This window comes from Lacerta agilis, chromosome 13 (assembly GCF_009819535.1).
Source record: "Lacerta agilis isolate rLacAgi1 chromosome 13, rLacAgi1.pri, whole genome shotgun sequence".
Taxonomy (NCBI): domain Eukaryota; kingdom Metazoa; phylum Chordata; class Lepidosauria; order Squamata; family Lacertidae; genus Lacerta; species Lacerta agilis.
In genome coordinates this window covers 51,500,195-51,516,649 of record NC_046324.1, presented here as the reverse complement: position 1 = coordinate 51,516,649, position 16,455 = coordinate 51,500,195, and the positions used below count along the sequence as shown (strand labels likewise).

At 53.5% G+C, this 16,455-nt stretch overlaps 1 protein-coding gene across 3 annotated transcripts; it reads left to right on the top strand.

Annotated features, from left to right (window-relative positions):
- Window positions 1-416: 416 nt before the first annotated feature.
- On the top strand, window positions 417-16,118 carry MGRN1 (mahogunin ring finger 1). 3 transcript variants are annotated; one of them, XM_033167129.1, is made up of 17 exons: window positions 417-576; window positions 2,264-2,382; window positions 2,913-3,001; window positions 4,204-4,350; window positions 5,361-5,478; window positions 5,914-5,980; window positions 7,932-7,984; window positions 8,309-8,356; window positions 9,309-9,377; window positions 9,826-9,985; window positions 10,897-11,006; window positions 12,616-12,839; window positions 13,054-13,171; window positions 14,561-14,606; window positions 15,100-15,216; window positions 15,711-15,722; window positions 15,995-16,118. In XM_033167129.1, the coding sequence occupies exons 1-16, from the start codon at window positions 489-491 to the stop codon at window positions 15,716-15,718; spliced, it is 1,581 nt and encodes a 526-aa protein (XP_033023020.1). In that variant the 5' UTR covers window positions 417-488; the 3' UTR covers window positions 15,719-15,722; window positions 15,995-16,118. The 3 variants fall into 3 exon arrangements, with proteins under 3 accessions (XP_033023020.1, XP_033023019.1, XP_033023018.1); XM_033167128.1 differs by having other exon boundaries at window positions 15,678-15,722; XM_033167127.1 differs by lacking the exon at window positions 15,711-15,722.
- Window positions 16,119-16,455: the final 337 nt, after the last annotated feature.

Genomic DNA, 16,455 nt, shown 5'->3' with positions numbered 1-16,455 from the left:
TCCCCCCTCAATTCTGGATGGAAACTTTACATTCCTCCATAGACAGCTTTAAACCACATTTTTAAAAAGCAAATATATTTTCCCCTAGTTTTCAGGGTGACCCAAAAACTCAGCGCGAGGAATCTGAGCTACATAAACTCATCTTATCTCCCCCCGCCACGTTCAGAGTGGAAGCTCTACATTTCCTATCTCTACCGCCCCCCGCTGCCATTGGCTGAGGAACAGGCCCCGCCCCGCGCCCCCCACGCCCTCCCATTGTTGTGTTTTTCTCTTCTCCGAGCGCGGCGCGGCGCCTCCTGGGGGTTGTAGTCCCCGGACGGGCTCTCCTTCCGCGGCGAACCACGCGAAGGGCCTGGGCGCGAGGACTCTCTTTCCCGTGGTGCCCCGCGCGGGAGCGGCCTGCAGGCCTCGCTGCCTTGACGGAGTTGTCTGAGGGGCTTCGCTGAGGGAGGAGAAGAGGCTTCGCCCGCGCCGACCCGCCGACCGCCATGGGCTCCCTGCTCAGCCGCCGCATCGCCGGCGTGGAGGACATCGACATCCAGGCCAACTCGGCCTACCGGTACCCGCCCAAGTCCGGTAAGGGCCCTCCGCCCCCGCACCGAGTGGAGCCAAAGCCCCCGAACCTCTTGGAAAGGAATAATGATGATAATAATGATGATAATGATGATAACAATAATAATAACGATGATATGGGTAGTAGTGATCCCTCTTGCTCCTCAGCCCCCTCGGCTTCCCCTCCCCATTTTTTGGGGGGGTTTCTCCTCCCCCCAACCCACCCAGCGCTGGGGGTCCCTGTTATTCCCAGCAGCCTGAGAGGAGAGGCGGCTTTGTTCCTCGGAGCCTGCCGCCCAGGTTCTTCCTGGTTCGCAGGGGGTTGGGCTAGATGACCCCTGGGGGCCCCTCTGGCTGCCATTCCTGCCTTGCAGGGGCTCGGGCTGCCGCCGCCGTTGCTCTTCCCCCCTGAGGATCTCACGGGCGTTTGGCATCGCAGAAGCGCATCGCAAAGCAATAGCGCAGTTTAATTATTATTATTTTTTTTATAACAATTTACTGGCTTTCCAAAAGTAACAGTAACAATACAAAAACAAAGCAAAACAAATGTACTTCCCTCTAGCCTCCCTTCCATGGTTCCATTATTTTTCAATATACTGCATGTCCATTGTGCAATGGCGCAGTTTAAAAGGCCCACGATAAGAAGAGCCTTTTTGCCAGGCACCTAAAGATGCAGGTGAGGAAGGCGGCAGCTGAGCCTCCCTGGGGGAAGCGCTCCAGGAAAGGGGAGCCGCCACCGAAAAGGCCCCTCCTGCTGCTGCCGCCACCGCCCTCTGGCCAGTTTGCCTGGAGGGATTGGGGTCCTGGGCCCTTGAAGGGTCCACAGCAGCACGTTGAATGGGGCCTGGAAACGGATGGGCAGCCAGGACGAGAGGACCCTTGGCTTTCCCTCCCTACTTTGCCATCCTGATCCCCCACCCCAAAACGTGACCAGAAGCGCCCCCTCCCTCAGAAGAGCCTGGTGGCAGGTGCCTCTTCTGAGAAGCCAGGAGACCACCTGAGCAAATAAAACCCTTCTCCCTCCTGGGGGACCCAGCCGCTGAAAAGGGGCCAGTCAAACAGGCAGACAGGAAAGAAAACACCTGTAAATGTCATTGCTGGTTTTTAATCGTTTGAACATTTCTAAGAGTGGCTTTTCCCGGATGATTTTAATGTATTATTATTTTCCTTGTGAGCCACGTAGAGTTTTTGAAGTTCTTTTATAATCAAGCGGCGTATGAATTTTGTGAAATAAAATAAATAAGTAGCCACCCTCTCCCTCCCCACATATCGCCTGCCTGCCAGCTCTCTTCTTCCAGGCACCTGTCAAACAGCAAGGTGGGTGGTTGTGTGCCTGCATTGCACAGCCCACGAAAGGGGCTTCCTCCACAGATCTTGGGGAGGGGGGCAAGGGAAGCTTTTGGCTGCCAGCTGGTGTGGATGTCTGCCCTCTCCCACTCCAGAGAGAGGTTGCTGAGCCGCACCTTGTGCCAAAGTCCTGCCAGTGTCCTTTGCATCTGTGCCCGATCTGCGGTGCAGGTCCTTTCTCGACTGTGAGGCTCACTGTGTGACTTTGGGCTGCCCCACCCTATAGGGTTGTTGTGAAGATAAAGTGGGTGTGTGGAGGAGGGGGAAGAACTCTGTATGGTGACCTTGAGATCCTTGTGGGGACGACGGTGGTTAAAAATGTAATAAATACCCACGTAAAACCAGGCCTTTGCCTTCTCTTCAGGGAACTACTTTGCCAGTCATTTTTTCATGGGAGGTGAAAAGTTTGACACGCCACACCCTGAGGGCTACCTTTTTGGGGAGAACATGGACTTGAACTTTCTTGGCAACAGGCCCGTCCAGGCAAGTACTCATGATTTTGGTGCACCAAAATGAACGGGGGGGAGGGAGCAGCAGCCACCCAGCCAGCTGTTTCAGAGCACTGCCCCGATCACAACCATTGGATGGGGGCTGCTGTTGTCCCAAACAGCTGGAGCCTGCCAGGTCAGAGCAGGCTGTCCTCACAGGATTTCACCTGAATTATGTCCTCTCAGTTCGAAGGGTTGCAGGTGTGTGTTTTTAAACAACTTTCCCTGAGGTTGAATGGGGTTCAGAAAAACAAAGTGAGAAATACTGGTGGATTTCAATTCAGGGACAGACAGACCCCTGGTTGCTGAATGTGTACAGCTCTCCCTTTTTTGTTCTGGCTCAAACCCTTCCAGGGATAGCAGACGACCCTGCGTGGATGTTTCCTCCTGTGTGTGCAGCTGGAGAGAGCTAGCTTGTGCCAGTGGTGGGGGTGGAGAGTGGCCTGCCCCCCTCACGTCCTTCTCTAGACCTTCCCCCTTGCTTTGTGTGTGCTTTCTCAAGAGGCTCCTGGTTTTTCATTCCAGTTTCCCTATGTAACCCCAGCACCGCATGAGCCAGTGAAGACTTTGCGCAGCTTGGTGAATATCCGCAAAGATTCCCTTCGCCTGGTCAGGTACTGCAGACCCAAACTCCTATGGGGTGAGACTTTTCAGGGGGCCAGGGTGGAATCACAGCTGCCTTAGCCTATGCTCTGCTGAGGCCAAGGAGCTTAAAATGCAGACTCTGTGATGAGTTGGCACAGGGGGTTGAAATTGTGTCTTTTTGCAAAGAAGGTGCTTAACTTGCCTTTTTTCCGTCTGAGCATGTTGCTTGATTTTCTGACATTCATAGGCTTCCTTTTTTATTTTTTATTGTGAGCTCTTGATTGTGAGCTGAAGAGGGAGGCTTCCTATGTCTGTCCTGGTTTTAGTGTGCTGCTGAACATAGCATTTTAAGTGGAGGGTGTTCTGAGTTACAACACAGGTTGCGCTTAGTATCACATTCCACACTTGCAGTGAATCGTGAAAATCTGGAGATGCACAAGATCTAGAAAGCAGGTGGTTTGAAAACTTGCTTTTGCTTGTTTCTAATTCTGGCCAAAATGGAGGGAATGAGAGGGATGAGTTGAGGGGTTTGAGGATTCTGGGCAGGGGAACATGAACAGAGGCAAGCAGGCAGAGGAGTCTGTCTCCTGAAGATCAGGTGTTTATTATGTATAATCTTATTGTGATAGTACTGTTTCGTGGCATACGTGGCTTCAGAGACCATCTGATAATATAATAATAAGCATTAATATAATTAAAACCATTAATGTAATAAATATTGTGCGTATCTTAAAAAGCATTTTAGACAGTACCATCAGGAGAGCTGGAAATGTGATAGTTGTGAAGATAAAACAAACAAACAAACAAAATTCCTTCCAGTAGCACCTTAGAGACCAACTAAGTTTGTTCTTGGTATGAGCTTTCATGTGAATGCACACTTCTTCAGATACACTGAAACAGAAGTCACCAGACCCTTATATATAGTGAGAGGGTGGGGAGGGGTATTACTCAGAAGGGGGGTGGGAATGGGTGATTGGCTGATGGGTGTGGAAAACCTGTTGCATGCACACAAAAGCTCATACCAAGAACAAACTTAGTTGGTCTCTAAGGTGCTACTGGAAGGATTTTTTATTTTTTATTTTGTTTTGCCATTGTGAAGATAGTTGGAGTGGGTGGGTGGTAATAAAGAAACAGAGATGGCTCAAGGATTGAGTTTCTGTGCCAGGTGAGAGATTGCAGCAAGCTTAATGTCTGAGCTCAGCTGCCGTGACTCAGCCTCCCTTTGCCTTAGGTACAAAGAGGACGCTGACAGCCCCACCGAGGAGAACGGGAAGCAGAAGGCCTTGTACAGCCTGGAATTCACCTTTGATGCCGACGCACGCGTTGCAATCACCATCTACTGCCAAGCCACGGAGGAGTTCATTAGCGGCATGGCCGTGTGAGTGCTGGGACCCTGGCAGCGAGGGGCCTTGTGGGGAGCCCGTCAAAGGGACCGTGTGCCTCTTGGAGACCTCATCTTCACTTGCCCATAGTTCTGTATTATTTTATTTATAAAAGTATTTACACACAGCTATTTCATTTTTTAAAGCAGTTTACAACAGTAGTACATAAAGCCACACAACAAAAGCCATATAGAAAAGTTAAAATCAGACATCAGATAGCTCTTGTGGAAAGATGTACTCTTAATTGCCCGCATCAGCCTGGCAGAATAGAAGAGTATTCAGCAGGCATTTAAAGGTTGAAACAGAAGACGCCGGCTTGATCTCCAGTGGCAGAGAGTTTCACAGGACTGGGCCGATGACACTGAAGGCTCAGTTTTGTGTTGTTGTCAGATGAGCCTTGCCAGCTTAGAGAATGACCAGCGACAGTCCTGCACATAATCTCCTTGAATGAGTGGGGCTATAAGGGATTAGGCGATCCCTGATGCTCAGGACTTTGTAAGCAAATACAAGGACCTTGAACCTGGCTCAGTAGTAGACGGGCTTTAGCAATGAAGCCCATGTTGTTGACTAGACATTCTGCACCAGCTGGAGCTTCTGAACCAGGTCCAAGGGCAGCCCCATACAGTGGTCAGGCTATCCCTGTTCTGGAATGGTTGGAGCTGCCGAACCAGGTGAAGGGATGGGGACCTTAGCTCTTAAATTCACCAGCTTGGCTCAGCAGAAACTATATTGCCATCCCCAAGGTCTGGTATCCCTGCACCACTGAGAGCTGCACCCTGGGGTAGTTTGGAGACACCCTTCTTTTCTTTATGTCCAGAAATGTGCTAGCTTAGCTTAGGGTGGCTGCAGGAAGCAGGTCCACATGCACAGGACATGGTTTGCTGCGGTTTCCGTTGCTTTCGGCATGTGCTTTGCCTTGACACAAAGGTGCTGGATGTGGCCTGTGAGAGCCCAGGAGCTGCCTCTGGGTGTGATGCTGAGCCTGTCCTCTTCTCCCTGCCTGCAGCTACAGCACAAAGAACCCTTCTCTGCAGTCGGAAACGGTGCATTACAAGCGAGGAGTCAGCCAGCAGTTCTCGCTGCCGTCCTTCAAGATAGACTTTTCGGACTGGAAAGACGACGAGGTGACGTTCCTGGCCTCTTCGTGCCTCCCAGATTTGGGTCTTTTAGCTTAGCAGAGTCACCATAGGCTTGTGTTTCTCCCTCCTGCCTCCCCCTTCTTAATGATTTTGCTCCTGGGTGTTTCGGGGGTTTGAACGCAAAGCAGTTGTGGTGTCATCAGCACAAGAGCAATTTTATAAAGCTGCTGGGAAATGAACTAAAGATCTTCCAAGGGGAGGAGCTGGAAGGAGGGAAGGAAGCTGAGTGGCTGCTTATCCTTCCCTCCCATCCTGTTCTGGCCTCCAGGCCATCGTGACAGCCACAAAAAAGTATCTCTCCCCCGCCATACACACAAAAGGAGGTTTTTGTGAAACCTTTTCATCGGAGGAGTTCCATATGGAAAGCCACAGGACTCCCTACCAGCAGGACTAATCCCTCTGTTTGCTCCTTCCTTCCAGCTGAACTTTGATCTGGACCGCGGCATCTTCCCCGTTGTCATCCAGGCTGTGGTGGATGAAGGCGACGGTAAGACACCCGCTTCCCCTCTTTGACTTGGTGCCCCTGGGAAGCGGAAGCAATCGGGCTGGCTCAGGTGCCCCAGTAGGGTTTGGCCCAGAGTCTGGAGTGGCCTTCCCAAGGGGCCAGGCTCCTCTGGAATCAGACAGTCCTGGGGAAGGTCTCCACCATGCTGGGTTTCCTGTGTTGGGGCTGAGCAGGGAGCAGGAGGGGAACTGGTTAGCTGGCTCTTGGGCAGGATTTGGCTCATGCCACCTGCACCTTCTCGAAGCGACTAGCGTGAGTTTGGCCAAACTGCGGGAGGCAGTGAAAGATGGGCGTGCCTGGCGTGCTCTGGTCCATGGGGTCACGAAGAGTTGGACACGACTGAACAACAACAATGAAACCTCCACCTTCTGTTCCCATCTGGGACGGTCTCCTTGTTCATATGCGTCTTCTGGCATGTGGGACGCAGGAGAGGCTCTGTGCCCTGCTAAAGAAGGCCTGTGCTTTAAGCCAAGCAAAAGACCCGCGCTGCCCAAGAGATTTGGATCGCCAGCAGTGTTAGCAGATCAACTTCAGTGTTTCCTATTCTTAGAATAATTGCATATCCCTTTTTAAAGAGTTTAGTCATACTGATGTACCCTTTCTCAGGAGAAGTATTTTTTAGATTTTGCTGGAAGCTGCCCAGAGTGGCTGGGGCAACCCAGTCAGACGAATGGCATATAAATAATAAAATTAAAGTTTTTTAAATAAAAGAATTATAAAACTTTTTTAAAAAACATATAAAGCTAGCTATAAAGAATTATGAAAGCTGCCCTCTTATCATTATTATTATTATTATTATTATTAATTGGGTAGTTTTAATAATACAGTTGTACCTTGGTTTTTGAACAGCTTAGTTCTTGAATGTTTTGGCTCCTGGACGCCGCAAACCCAGAAGTGACTGTTCTGGTTTGCAAACTATTTTTGGAAGCCAAATGTCCTCTGCAGCTTCTGATTGGCTGCAGGAGCTTCCTGCGGCCAATCAGAAGCTGCGCTTTGGTTTCTGAACATTTTGGAAGTCGAACGAACTTTCGGAATGGATTCCGTTTGACTTCCAAGGTATGACTGTACTGATTTATCTAGCTGAGAGCAAATTCTGCCGTGTACCCTTTGGTGTGCCCCTGCGGATACACAGGCCACACTTTGGGAAACACTTCTCTAGTTTCATCTGTGACACTTCAGAGAGATATCCTTGGGAGGGAAATGACGACTGGGGCCTGCTCTCCTTCGCCTCCATAGTGGGATCCCTTGTGCTGGAAGTCTTCAAGCCAGGGTGGCAGAGAGGAACTCTCTTCCCTCTCCCTGCCCCCACTTCCTTCAGTTTCTGTGTGTCAGTAAAGCTGGAGACAATGGCGATGTTGTTTGAAAGAGCTATTGCCTCTCCCTGTTAGCTTTTCCCATCATGCTGTGGGAGAGAAAATGAAAATACTATCTTCTGTTTGTGTAACTGGTAGCCTGGGTCAAGAAAGCTGCTCCCCTCCAGCCTGTGGTCACATGACAGTTCGATGAAGAGGTCAGCCCAGCGGGTGGCAGCTGTGAGAAAGGCAAATTCCATGCCAGGGAGCATTAGGAAAGGAGTCGGAACAAAAACAGTCTATAGCTCAATGCCATGCTTGGAATCCTGGGCACAGTTCTGGTTGCCTGGCCTCAAAAAGGAAATTACCGAGAGGGGAAAGGATTCAGAAAAGGGCTTGGTACAGAACCGCCTGTGGACCTCCATCTTCCTTGGTCACCTTGAAAGCTCTGCTGCCCATGTGACCATTTGGGTAGCCTGTGCAGCTGGGCTGGTGGGAAATCCCGACTCTCGAGAGTCCTACCACTAGAGGACTCAGCCCCCGATCCTTCTCCCTTGTAGCCTGGCCTGAATCTCTGATGGGGCATTTGGGCTGCCTGTCACCTTGGCCATGATCTCATGGGCCTTCCGCTTTCCCCGCAGTTGTCGTGGAAGTGACTGGCCATGCCCACATCCTCCTGGCTGCCTTTGAAAAGGTAAGAAGCCCTGTTTTGCCCCATCTGAGCAGGAGGTGGCTTTGGGTGGTTGCTGGACTAACAGCACTGGCGGAGGGGCGAGACATTGCCTTGCCTTCTCCGTGGCTCCAGCCTCTCTTGCAGGGCTCCTCTCTTTCCCTGTTCTGTTTGGTGCTTTGAGTGGGACACACTGCAGAATCTGACAGCTTGGATTGTGTAATCAGAATAAATCCTGAAAATGCAAGTGGGTCTGTGCACAGAAGGAGGGGTTTGCTTAGCAAGCGGCTGAAGGCTTTCCATATTAAATGTACCAACCTGTGTCTCTCGTGTCTTCCCCCTCACCAGCACGTGGATGGCAGTTTCTCGGTGAAGCCTTTGAAGCAGAAGCAGATCGTAAGTCTTTGCCTGCCTGCAAGGATGTGGCTATATATATATATATATCCTTAAGGATGTGGCTTGGCGGAGGTGCTGGCTGACATGCCAGAGAGGCCTGACCCCTTTCCCACCACCCAACCCAGCAGGGCCCATTGGATTTACTGCACTGAGAATGTGTAATGCAAATATTTAAACAGATTTTTAAAAAGGAGGTTTAGGCAGATTCACAGGCGATAAAGTTCTCCGTGGGTACTAGGCATGGTGTCCTCAGGCAATGTGCCTCTGAGTCAATGCCATTTGTTGCGAGTCCCAAATAAGAACATCAGAGGAGCCTGTCTGCTGGATCAGGCCAATGGCCCATCTAGTCCAGCACCCTGTTCTCACAGTGCCTGTTCTGGAAGCCCAAAGGCAGGACTTGAGCTCTCCCCTTCCCCTTTCTAGCAACCAGTGTTCAGGTGCATGGTGCTTCTGACGGGGGGGGGGGGTTGCAACATGGCCATTGTGGCAAGTAACCATTGATGTGGGGAGGATGCTGCTGTTGTTCCTCCCCTGCACTGCTGCCTATGGGGTCCCCAGAGTCGTCTGATTGGCCTCTCCGAGGACAGAATGCGGGGCCATATGTGTTTCCTTTGGCTTAGCCAGCAGCTGCCAGGTTCTTCTGACTTGTGCTTATGCTCAATGAAGAGCAAATTGCTGCCCTTTTATTATTCTGGTTTTGGTTTCCAACCTGTCTTCATCCTTTTTTCCCCCATTTGCCTTAGATGGTTGTTTCTTCGTGTTTAGTTTTCAGCTGCTTATTTGTATCATGTTTTGTTTAACTTCCATTGCAAGCCGCCTAGAATATCCTAGTGGAAATAATAATAATAATAATAATAATAATAATAATAATAATAATAATAATAATAATAATAATAAATAGCTAAGAATAACGATTAAAAAGAAGCAAGCAGCATTTCCTGCTTCCCCACAGGTGGACCGGGTCAGTTACCTGCTTCAGGAGATCTATGGCATTGAGAACAAGAACAATCAGGAGACTAAGGTGAGGAGGGAGGGGAGGCCATCATATCTCCCAGGGCTGCAAGGCAGTCGAATGCCATGAGAGGAGCACATCCCTCTGTCTAAAAGGGAGTAAGTAGAGGTTCTCCCTTGAGAAGTTGTCTATTGACCCACAGCAACAACTCAGAGCTGTGGCTTTCTTCCAGCACCTGCTGAAACCGAATCCTACTAAGGCACCTTGTGAGTGTGTGCCTCCCAGGTCCAAAATTGGGGGGCTTTGCCTGTTCTAGGTGGGGTTGACCTTCCTCTGAAGGAGGAGGAGGAGGCCCAGGAACCACTTGCCACCCGCTGCCAGTAGCAGAGGGTTGGGTGGTTCTGTCTGTCAGAGTCTGGAAAGGGGCCCCTGGATTTCTGCAGGATTCTGCACACTGAGCTGGGCCACAGGAGCATTCAGTGAGTTCTCTGTCTCTCCCCCCCCACCCCCACTGCAGCCCTGTGATGATGAGAACAGCGACAACAGCAACGAGTGTGTGGTGTGCCTCTCCGACCTGCGGGACACCCTCATCCTGCCCTGCAGGCACCTTTGCCTCTGCAACTCGTGTGCCGACACCCTGCGCTACCAGGCCAACAACTGCCCCATCTGCCGCTTGCGTGAGTAGCAGGGGGGCGGGGTGGGGTGGGGCAGAGGCGAGGGAAGAAGCCCTTTGCAGGCCAGGAGGAGGCCAGCAGACCCGGGGCTTGGAGCACATAGACTCTTCTCCACCTTTGATCACACTGGGCACCTTTTCCACTGGGGGCTGCCAGTCTCATTGGATGGAGCAAGCCTGTTTTCTGCTGCCGGTGGATTTGTGAGCCAGCGGATTCAGGTCTCAAGAAAGGAGAATCCGACTAAGCATTAGGAAGAGTTTTTGGAGGGCAAGAGGCATTTGACGGTGGGAAGGACTCATAGAACCCACAAGTCCTTGGAAGGTGGCAGTCTCTACTCCATTGGAGGTTTCTAAGTGGAGGTCCGATGGCCGTTTGTCAGGGATTCTTCAGCTGTGATTCCTGCATTGCAGGGGGTAGATGACCTCGGGGTCCCTTCCAACTCTACGGTTCTATGATGCCGGGGGGGGGCACATTTGTTGCCCCTGCTCAGTGAAACTCTCATGGGAAGTCCTTTGCTGATGGGCAGGTAAACATGAACTCCGTGGATTCAATTTCTGTGGAATATCAAGGTGCACGTGCCTTGCCACGCGAGCGCAGGAGCATTGCAGGATTCCAGGTTCGGTGCCCTTGCCCGTTTCTGAGGCCCGTCCCTTTAAGGGGCTCTGCTGGGGCAACAGCTGATCTGCCTTGGCACCTGGAAAGGTTTCTGGGGAAGTCAAAGCCGCCTGCCTCCCTTTGCAAGAACAGTTGCTGTGTTCCCCAGCGGATGTGGCTAGCAGGTGGCTTTGGGGTCCCGACTCCCAGAGGACTCTGCCCACAGCCCAGCCCGTAGGAGGCAAAGATGATGTGCCTTGCCCCTGGAAGATTTTGGGCACAAGAGATGAGACTGGGCTCCTCTTGCCTTCCCCCCTCAGCCTTCCGAGCTCTGCTGCAGATCCGAGCCGTGAGGAAGAAGCCCGGGGCCCTGTCTCCGCTCTCCTTCAGCCCCGTCCTGGCGCAGACCCTGGACCATGATGAGCATTCGGTGAGAAGCAGCCTCAGGCATCCGGGAGGGGTCAGCAGAAGGGGTGGTTTCACCCCCAAAGCACACCTGAAGCACTGGGTGTGGGGAGGATGCATCTCTCTGTGTGGGGTGGAGGGGAGTTGGTTTGGGTTCTGGGCAGACATGGGCTTATCCCCACCTTTGCTGGGGGCTCCAGGTGGCCTTTTCTGCTGAGCCTTGGCTGTTCCTCTCAGGTAATGGGGGGATGGGGTCAGCCTGCCTTGTAGAAGGACAGGAGGCCATACAAATGGCAAAGGAGAGAGAGGGAAGGAGGAAGAGAAGGTGTGTTGCTATCCCAGTGGATGGGAATAGCTGTTTTCTTTTGTTTTCTTACTACTGCTACTAATAATAATAATTTATATGCTGCCCATCCGACTGAGTTGCCCCCGCCACTCTGGGCAGCTTCCAAAAATTTAAAACACAGTATCCCACCTTTCCTACATCTGGGTCCCCATGGCAGTGGCTTACAGGGGATTCCCAGGCCGCCTCCCACCTGGGCTCTGACCAGCCCCAGGCCTGCTGAGCTTCAGCCTTCGGTGGCGGTGGCTTCCTGTGGCTCCACACTCTCCCCTGGACAACCCTGAGAGTCCCCAGCTCAGTTGGCCAGAGAAACAAAATGTAAGAAGCCTATCTGAAGATAAATAACAGCAACAGGAAAGACCATTCCTCACAAAAGTGACTTGAAGCAACTTATGAAGATAAACTCACTCCTAAACAAAAGACCATATCAAGAGCCTGCTGGATCAGGCCAGGGGGGGCCCATCCAGTCCAGCCTCCTGTTCTCACAATGGCCAGCCAGGTGCCCCTTGTGGGAAACCTGCAAGCAGAACACCGGCACCAGAGCCCTCGGCCCTCCTGTGGTTTCTAGCAACAGGCTCAGAAGTCTTGCTGCCTCTGACTGTTGAGGAATTCCCCAGCCATCCTGGCTAGCAGCCACTGAGAGCCCTCTCTTCCTCCATGAACTTGTCCAGCCCTCTCTTCAAGCCATCCAAGTTGGTGGCCATCACTACCTCCTGCAGGAGGGAGTTCCATAGTTAAACTGTGCTGTGTGAAGTGGTGCCCCCGCCTCCCATAAGATGTTTCTCTCCTGTCCCGATAAGGACTGAGAGATTTGGGGAAGATTTCAAACTACTTTTTGTGGTTCTTGTTATTTTTCTCTCTGGTGTTTTTGTCGTCCTTAAATGTTGTAAGCTGCCCTGTAAAGGGTTAATCTTAAAAGGTGGCCTATAAATGTGTACATTAATTCCGTGGGTGTCTTCTAGTGCCAGGCAGTGTTGTTGTTCAGTCGTTCAGTCGTGTCCGACTCTTCGTGACCCCATGGACCAGAGCACGCCAGGCACGCCTATCCTTCACTGCCTCTCGCAGTTTGGCCAAACTCATGTTAGTAGCTTCGAGAACACTGTCCAATATACACTGCCAGGCAGTGTGTTTAGCTGCAATTCTTGCAGTGGGGGTTGGACTGGGTGTCCCTGTGACTCCTTCCAGTCCTGTGAGGGCAGAGCTAAAGAGGCTTCAGTGCCGTAGGGATCAAACTGCCAACGACGGATGGCAGTGGCTGAGCTTCCGTCTTCCTCTGCTCCTCCCTCCGCAGTGTTCGGACAACATCCCTCCGGGCTACGAGCCCATTTCTTTGCTGGAAGCCCTGAATGGCCTGCGCTCCATCTCCCCCTCCATCCCCTCGGCTCCCCTCTACGACGAGATCACCTACACAGGGGTCCTGGATGGGCTTCCCCTCTCTGGAAGACCCCTGGTGGGGCTGGACCGAGCTGCGGAGAGCAGCCATCAGAAGAGCAAGCGCAGCAAGTCTCCAGACAGGTGAAATCTTGTGGAGAAGCCTCTTTGGATCGCTCCCTCTCGCCCTCCCCTACGCCAAGTCCATCCTCGCTCCGTTTCCCAGTCCAAACCTTCCTCTGCTTCTCCTCTGCCCAACACCTGAAGCTCAGGGCTCCTAGTGCCTTTGCCTCTTGCCCCCGCCATGTGAGCCGCTGCCAATCCTCCAGGTGACAGCTGTGTCTCTTGTTCTCTGCAGCACCCTCCGGTCTCCCTCGTCACCCATCCACGAAGAGGATGAGGAGAAGCTTTCGGAGGACTCAGACTTGCCACTCAGCGGGACGGAGCTGGTGCTGCAGGAGGGCAGCTCCCCAGAGGTGAATCTCTCTCTCTCTGTCTCTCTCTCTCTCTCTCTCTCTCTCTCTCTCTCTCTCTCTCTCTCTGTGTGTGTGTGTGTGTGTCTCTCCTGCCTCTTTGCTAAGTCGGGAGTGGCCTGCTGGTGGGGTCGGGCTTGGGGCTGTGAGCCTCAGAAAGGTGCCTGCCTGCTGCCTGTTCCTGCTGACAGTTGAGCAGAGCTCCTTGGCCAAGTTGGACTGTGTGTGTTTGTGTGCATGTGCAAACTGACAAGCGGAGGTCTCTGGTTCTGTGTCCTCTTGCAGAAAGTTGTCGTTTTTACTGGCACTGGGAGGTGGCCGGTAAACAGCAGGTGGGCTGTTTTGGACTGCCTGCCGTGAGCTGCTAGAGCCAGACGCTCCCATGGGTGGTCCTGATCACCTGTCTCCTTCCCCCCCCACCCTCATCGGCTCCTGTGGTCCCATCCGCACTCAGGGGAGAGATGAGCCGCTCTTGCCCTCCGCTTGCAGCAGTGCTGATGGCTAGGGAAGGGGGCAAGCCCTCTTGATGTTGGGCAGCAAGACCACTCTCCTCAAGGGCTCTGGCAGGGGCCTCCCTCCACACCAAGTTTGATGACTGGGGAGGAAGGATCCCCTTCGGACTTCCTCACCATCACGCTGGGAAGAAGCACCCCCTCCCTTGCTGGCTTCTGCTCTGTTCCTCCCCACAGCAGCCTTGCTTAGCACACTAGTCCCTTCCCAAGGGCTTCCAGAGCCTCTTCCCAGACTGAGGGAACGGCGGCTCTTTCTCCTTCTCCATTGACTTGTCAGCCTAGGAAGCTGAGCGCAGCCTGGCTGCCCGATCAGGGGATTTCCCACTGGGTGCGGAGGGGCAGTATTGCCTCTCTATCTCCCCGCTGGCCTTTGGTGCCTGGGCTCTCATTTCCAGGCAGCTGCCGCTTGGGCTTAGCTGGAAACAGTCGGGCTCAAAATGTTTTCTCTTGACTTTCCAGATTTTGGGGGCAGGGACAGCCCAGAGAGGCATTGACAGCAATCTTCCCATATTTAGGCCGGTGCTTGAACCCTTGTGATTTTTATTCCTGCTTACAGGTCATCTTACTGGGTTTTGTGTCATATGCTAAGCTTTTTTGTCATTGGGGTCACCTGCTTTGAACATACTTTTTTATAGGAAAGCTGGGCATACATTTTACTAAACCAAAAAATTGCCCTTTCCCCCCTTGAGAGCCCCAAGTGTCTTTTTCAACGGGATCTGGAGCAAACCTATTTCCTGCATGAAAACGAAACTCCCCGCTCTGGAATGGTGTTGGTTTCTGCCCATTTGGAAAGCAAAGCCGGGGGCTGTATAGCCACCCTCCTCCTTTGCAGAAATGAGACCCCTTTCTTTTTCTCCTCCTCCTCCTCCCATCTTTCAAGAGCCTGACAGCGGAAGAAGCAGAGGCAGCCACCCCCCTGCAGCAAGGTGAGCTCTGGCTGGGCCTGTGGTGGGTGAGAACTGGCGGGGGGGGCATCCTTACCCTCTGGCCTGATCCCCCCCTGGGTATATGTTGTGTCCGTGCTGTTGAACATGGGCCTGGAAAGAACCCCACTGCCGGGAGTGGTCCCCTGGAGGGGCAGCTTGGGCAAAGTGGAGCAAGCACGAGAGCAACGTGTAGTGGTTAGAGTGCTGTACTAGGACCTGGGAGACACCACGGTCTAAATCCCCATTTGGCCACGAAGCTCACTGGCTGTGGCCTTGGGACTGTCGCCGTCTCTTTCGCCTTCACCTACCTCGCAGGGTTGTTGTGGGGATTAAATGAGAAGGGCAGGAGAACCAGTAGATAAGAATTAGATAAGAAATGCAGAAATGTGAAGGCCTTTGGTAAACCCTTGACCCGGGGCCCCCCGGCCAAAGCGAGGGAGTGGCAGCAGCATGCCAAGGCGCTGAGGTTTCCCCTTCTTTCTTCCTCCCCCAGGTGCCCAGCCTCCCTCTGTGGAGGCCCTTGTCCAGGAGAGCAGCGGCGGCGGCACCTGTGACCCCAGCAGCCTCCCCATCCTGGAGAGCGAGCTGCCAGCGGACGTCTACCTGCCAGGTAACGCCGAAAGGAGCCCTCGGTGGTGACTGGCGCTTCCTTTCCCCCCGCTGAGAGGGGGATGATGCCCTCACTTGGCCAAGAAGGAAGTGCCCTGACCCACCTGCCCCCCCACCCTGGCTTTTCCTGCTCCTGCAGCCATGGCCCGGCTGCCTTTGCATCGCTGCTGCTCTCTGTGCGGCAGCCATGGCCCTGTTCTGTACATCCACGCCATGCAGGGCCCGTCGGTGTGGCACAAGGAGGAGGGCAACTGGGAACGGGGGTGGGGCGCACATGCAGAGGGGGCCAGAAGAGGCTCAGAGGCAGAGGGTGAGGCTTGTGGTGGGTTGCAGAAGAGGCCTCCGCCCCGCTCTTGGGCACCACCTGATGCCCACCCATGGCACAGCAAGGGGGCGTCTGTCCGTCTTTTCTGATCGCTTTTTCTAACGTCTCCCCCCTTTCTGTCTGCCCTGCCTGGGCAGCCCTCGGCCCGGACTCCTGCTCTGTTGGGATAGAGGAGTAAGCTGGTACGTCTCGTCTTTCCTCCCTATACGCTGGCGGGGGCCTCTTGGGAGGGAGGGTGGGGAAGGGCAGCTAGAAGGGGGGGCTGAGATGCGCAGGGCACCTTTCGCCCTGCTGTTGGCGGTCTCTTTCAGCGGCCAGGCACCCACCTCAGGGTGTTGGAGTCGGGCGCCCTTTGCCTGGGGGGCAGGAGGGCTGAGCGGGTCAGCAGCAGCAGCAGCAGCCCCAGGGCTCCTGAGCCAGCCTCTTTCTCTCCCCCCCCCCACCCCAACCGCAGGATCTTCTGACTTCGCTGGCACCCTCCCTGGCCGTGGGACCAGCCAATCCGGGCAGCCCTTCCTGTTCAACAATCCCCGCCTCTGCGTGGAAAGCGGGCAGAGCCCGTCCTGAGCGCCTGGCTCTGGGTTTGAAAGCCGCCACCACCGAGGTGCTCACAATGCCAAACGCCCGGGGGCGTCCTCTGGGGCGGCTCCTCCTCCTGCCTGCCTGTGGGGAAGCAGCCCCCTCTGCCTCCCTCCCTCTTCCACCAGCGAAGGATCCTTGACGGGACACCGATTCCGATGCTGCGGCACAAGACAGACATTCCCCCTCTGCGGGGCTCAGCCTCGGACCAGGACTCTCCCCCCTCCCTCCAAGGGACTCCTCTGTGTCTTTGTACAGAAATGCATGGTATTCAATGCCCCCTCCCTGCATTGGCTGTGAGGCTCGTGGTGGAAAAGATTTCCTCCTGCCTTGCTG

Bases quoted from the DNA above. Each gene is read 5' to 3' on its own strand.
- MGRN1 (XM_033167127.1), top strand. From the start codon at position 489: ATGGGCTCCCTGCTCAGCCGCCGCATCGCCGGCGTGGAGGACATCGAC. The intron at 3,002-4,203 runs GTACTGCAGACC...CCTTTGCCTTAG, and splicing joins GATTCCCTTCGCCTGGTCAG to GTACAAAGAGGACGCTGACA. The intron at 11,007-12,615 runs GTGAGAAGCAGC...CTCCCTCCGCAG, and splicing joins TGGACCATGATGAGCATTCG to TGTTCGGACAACATCCCTCC.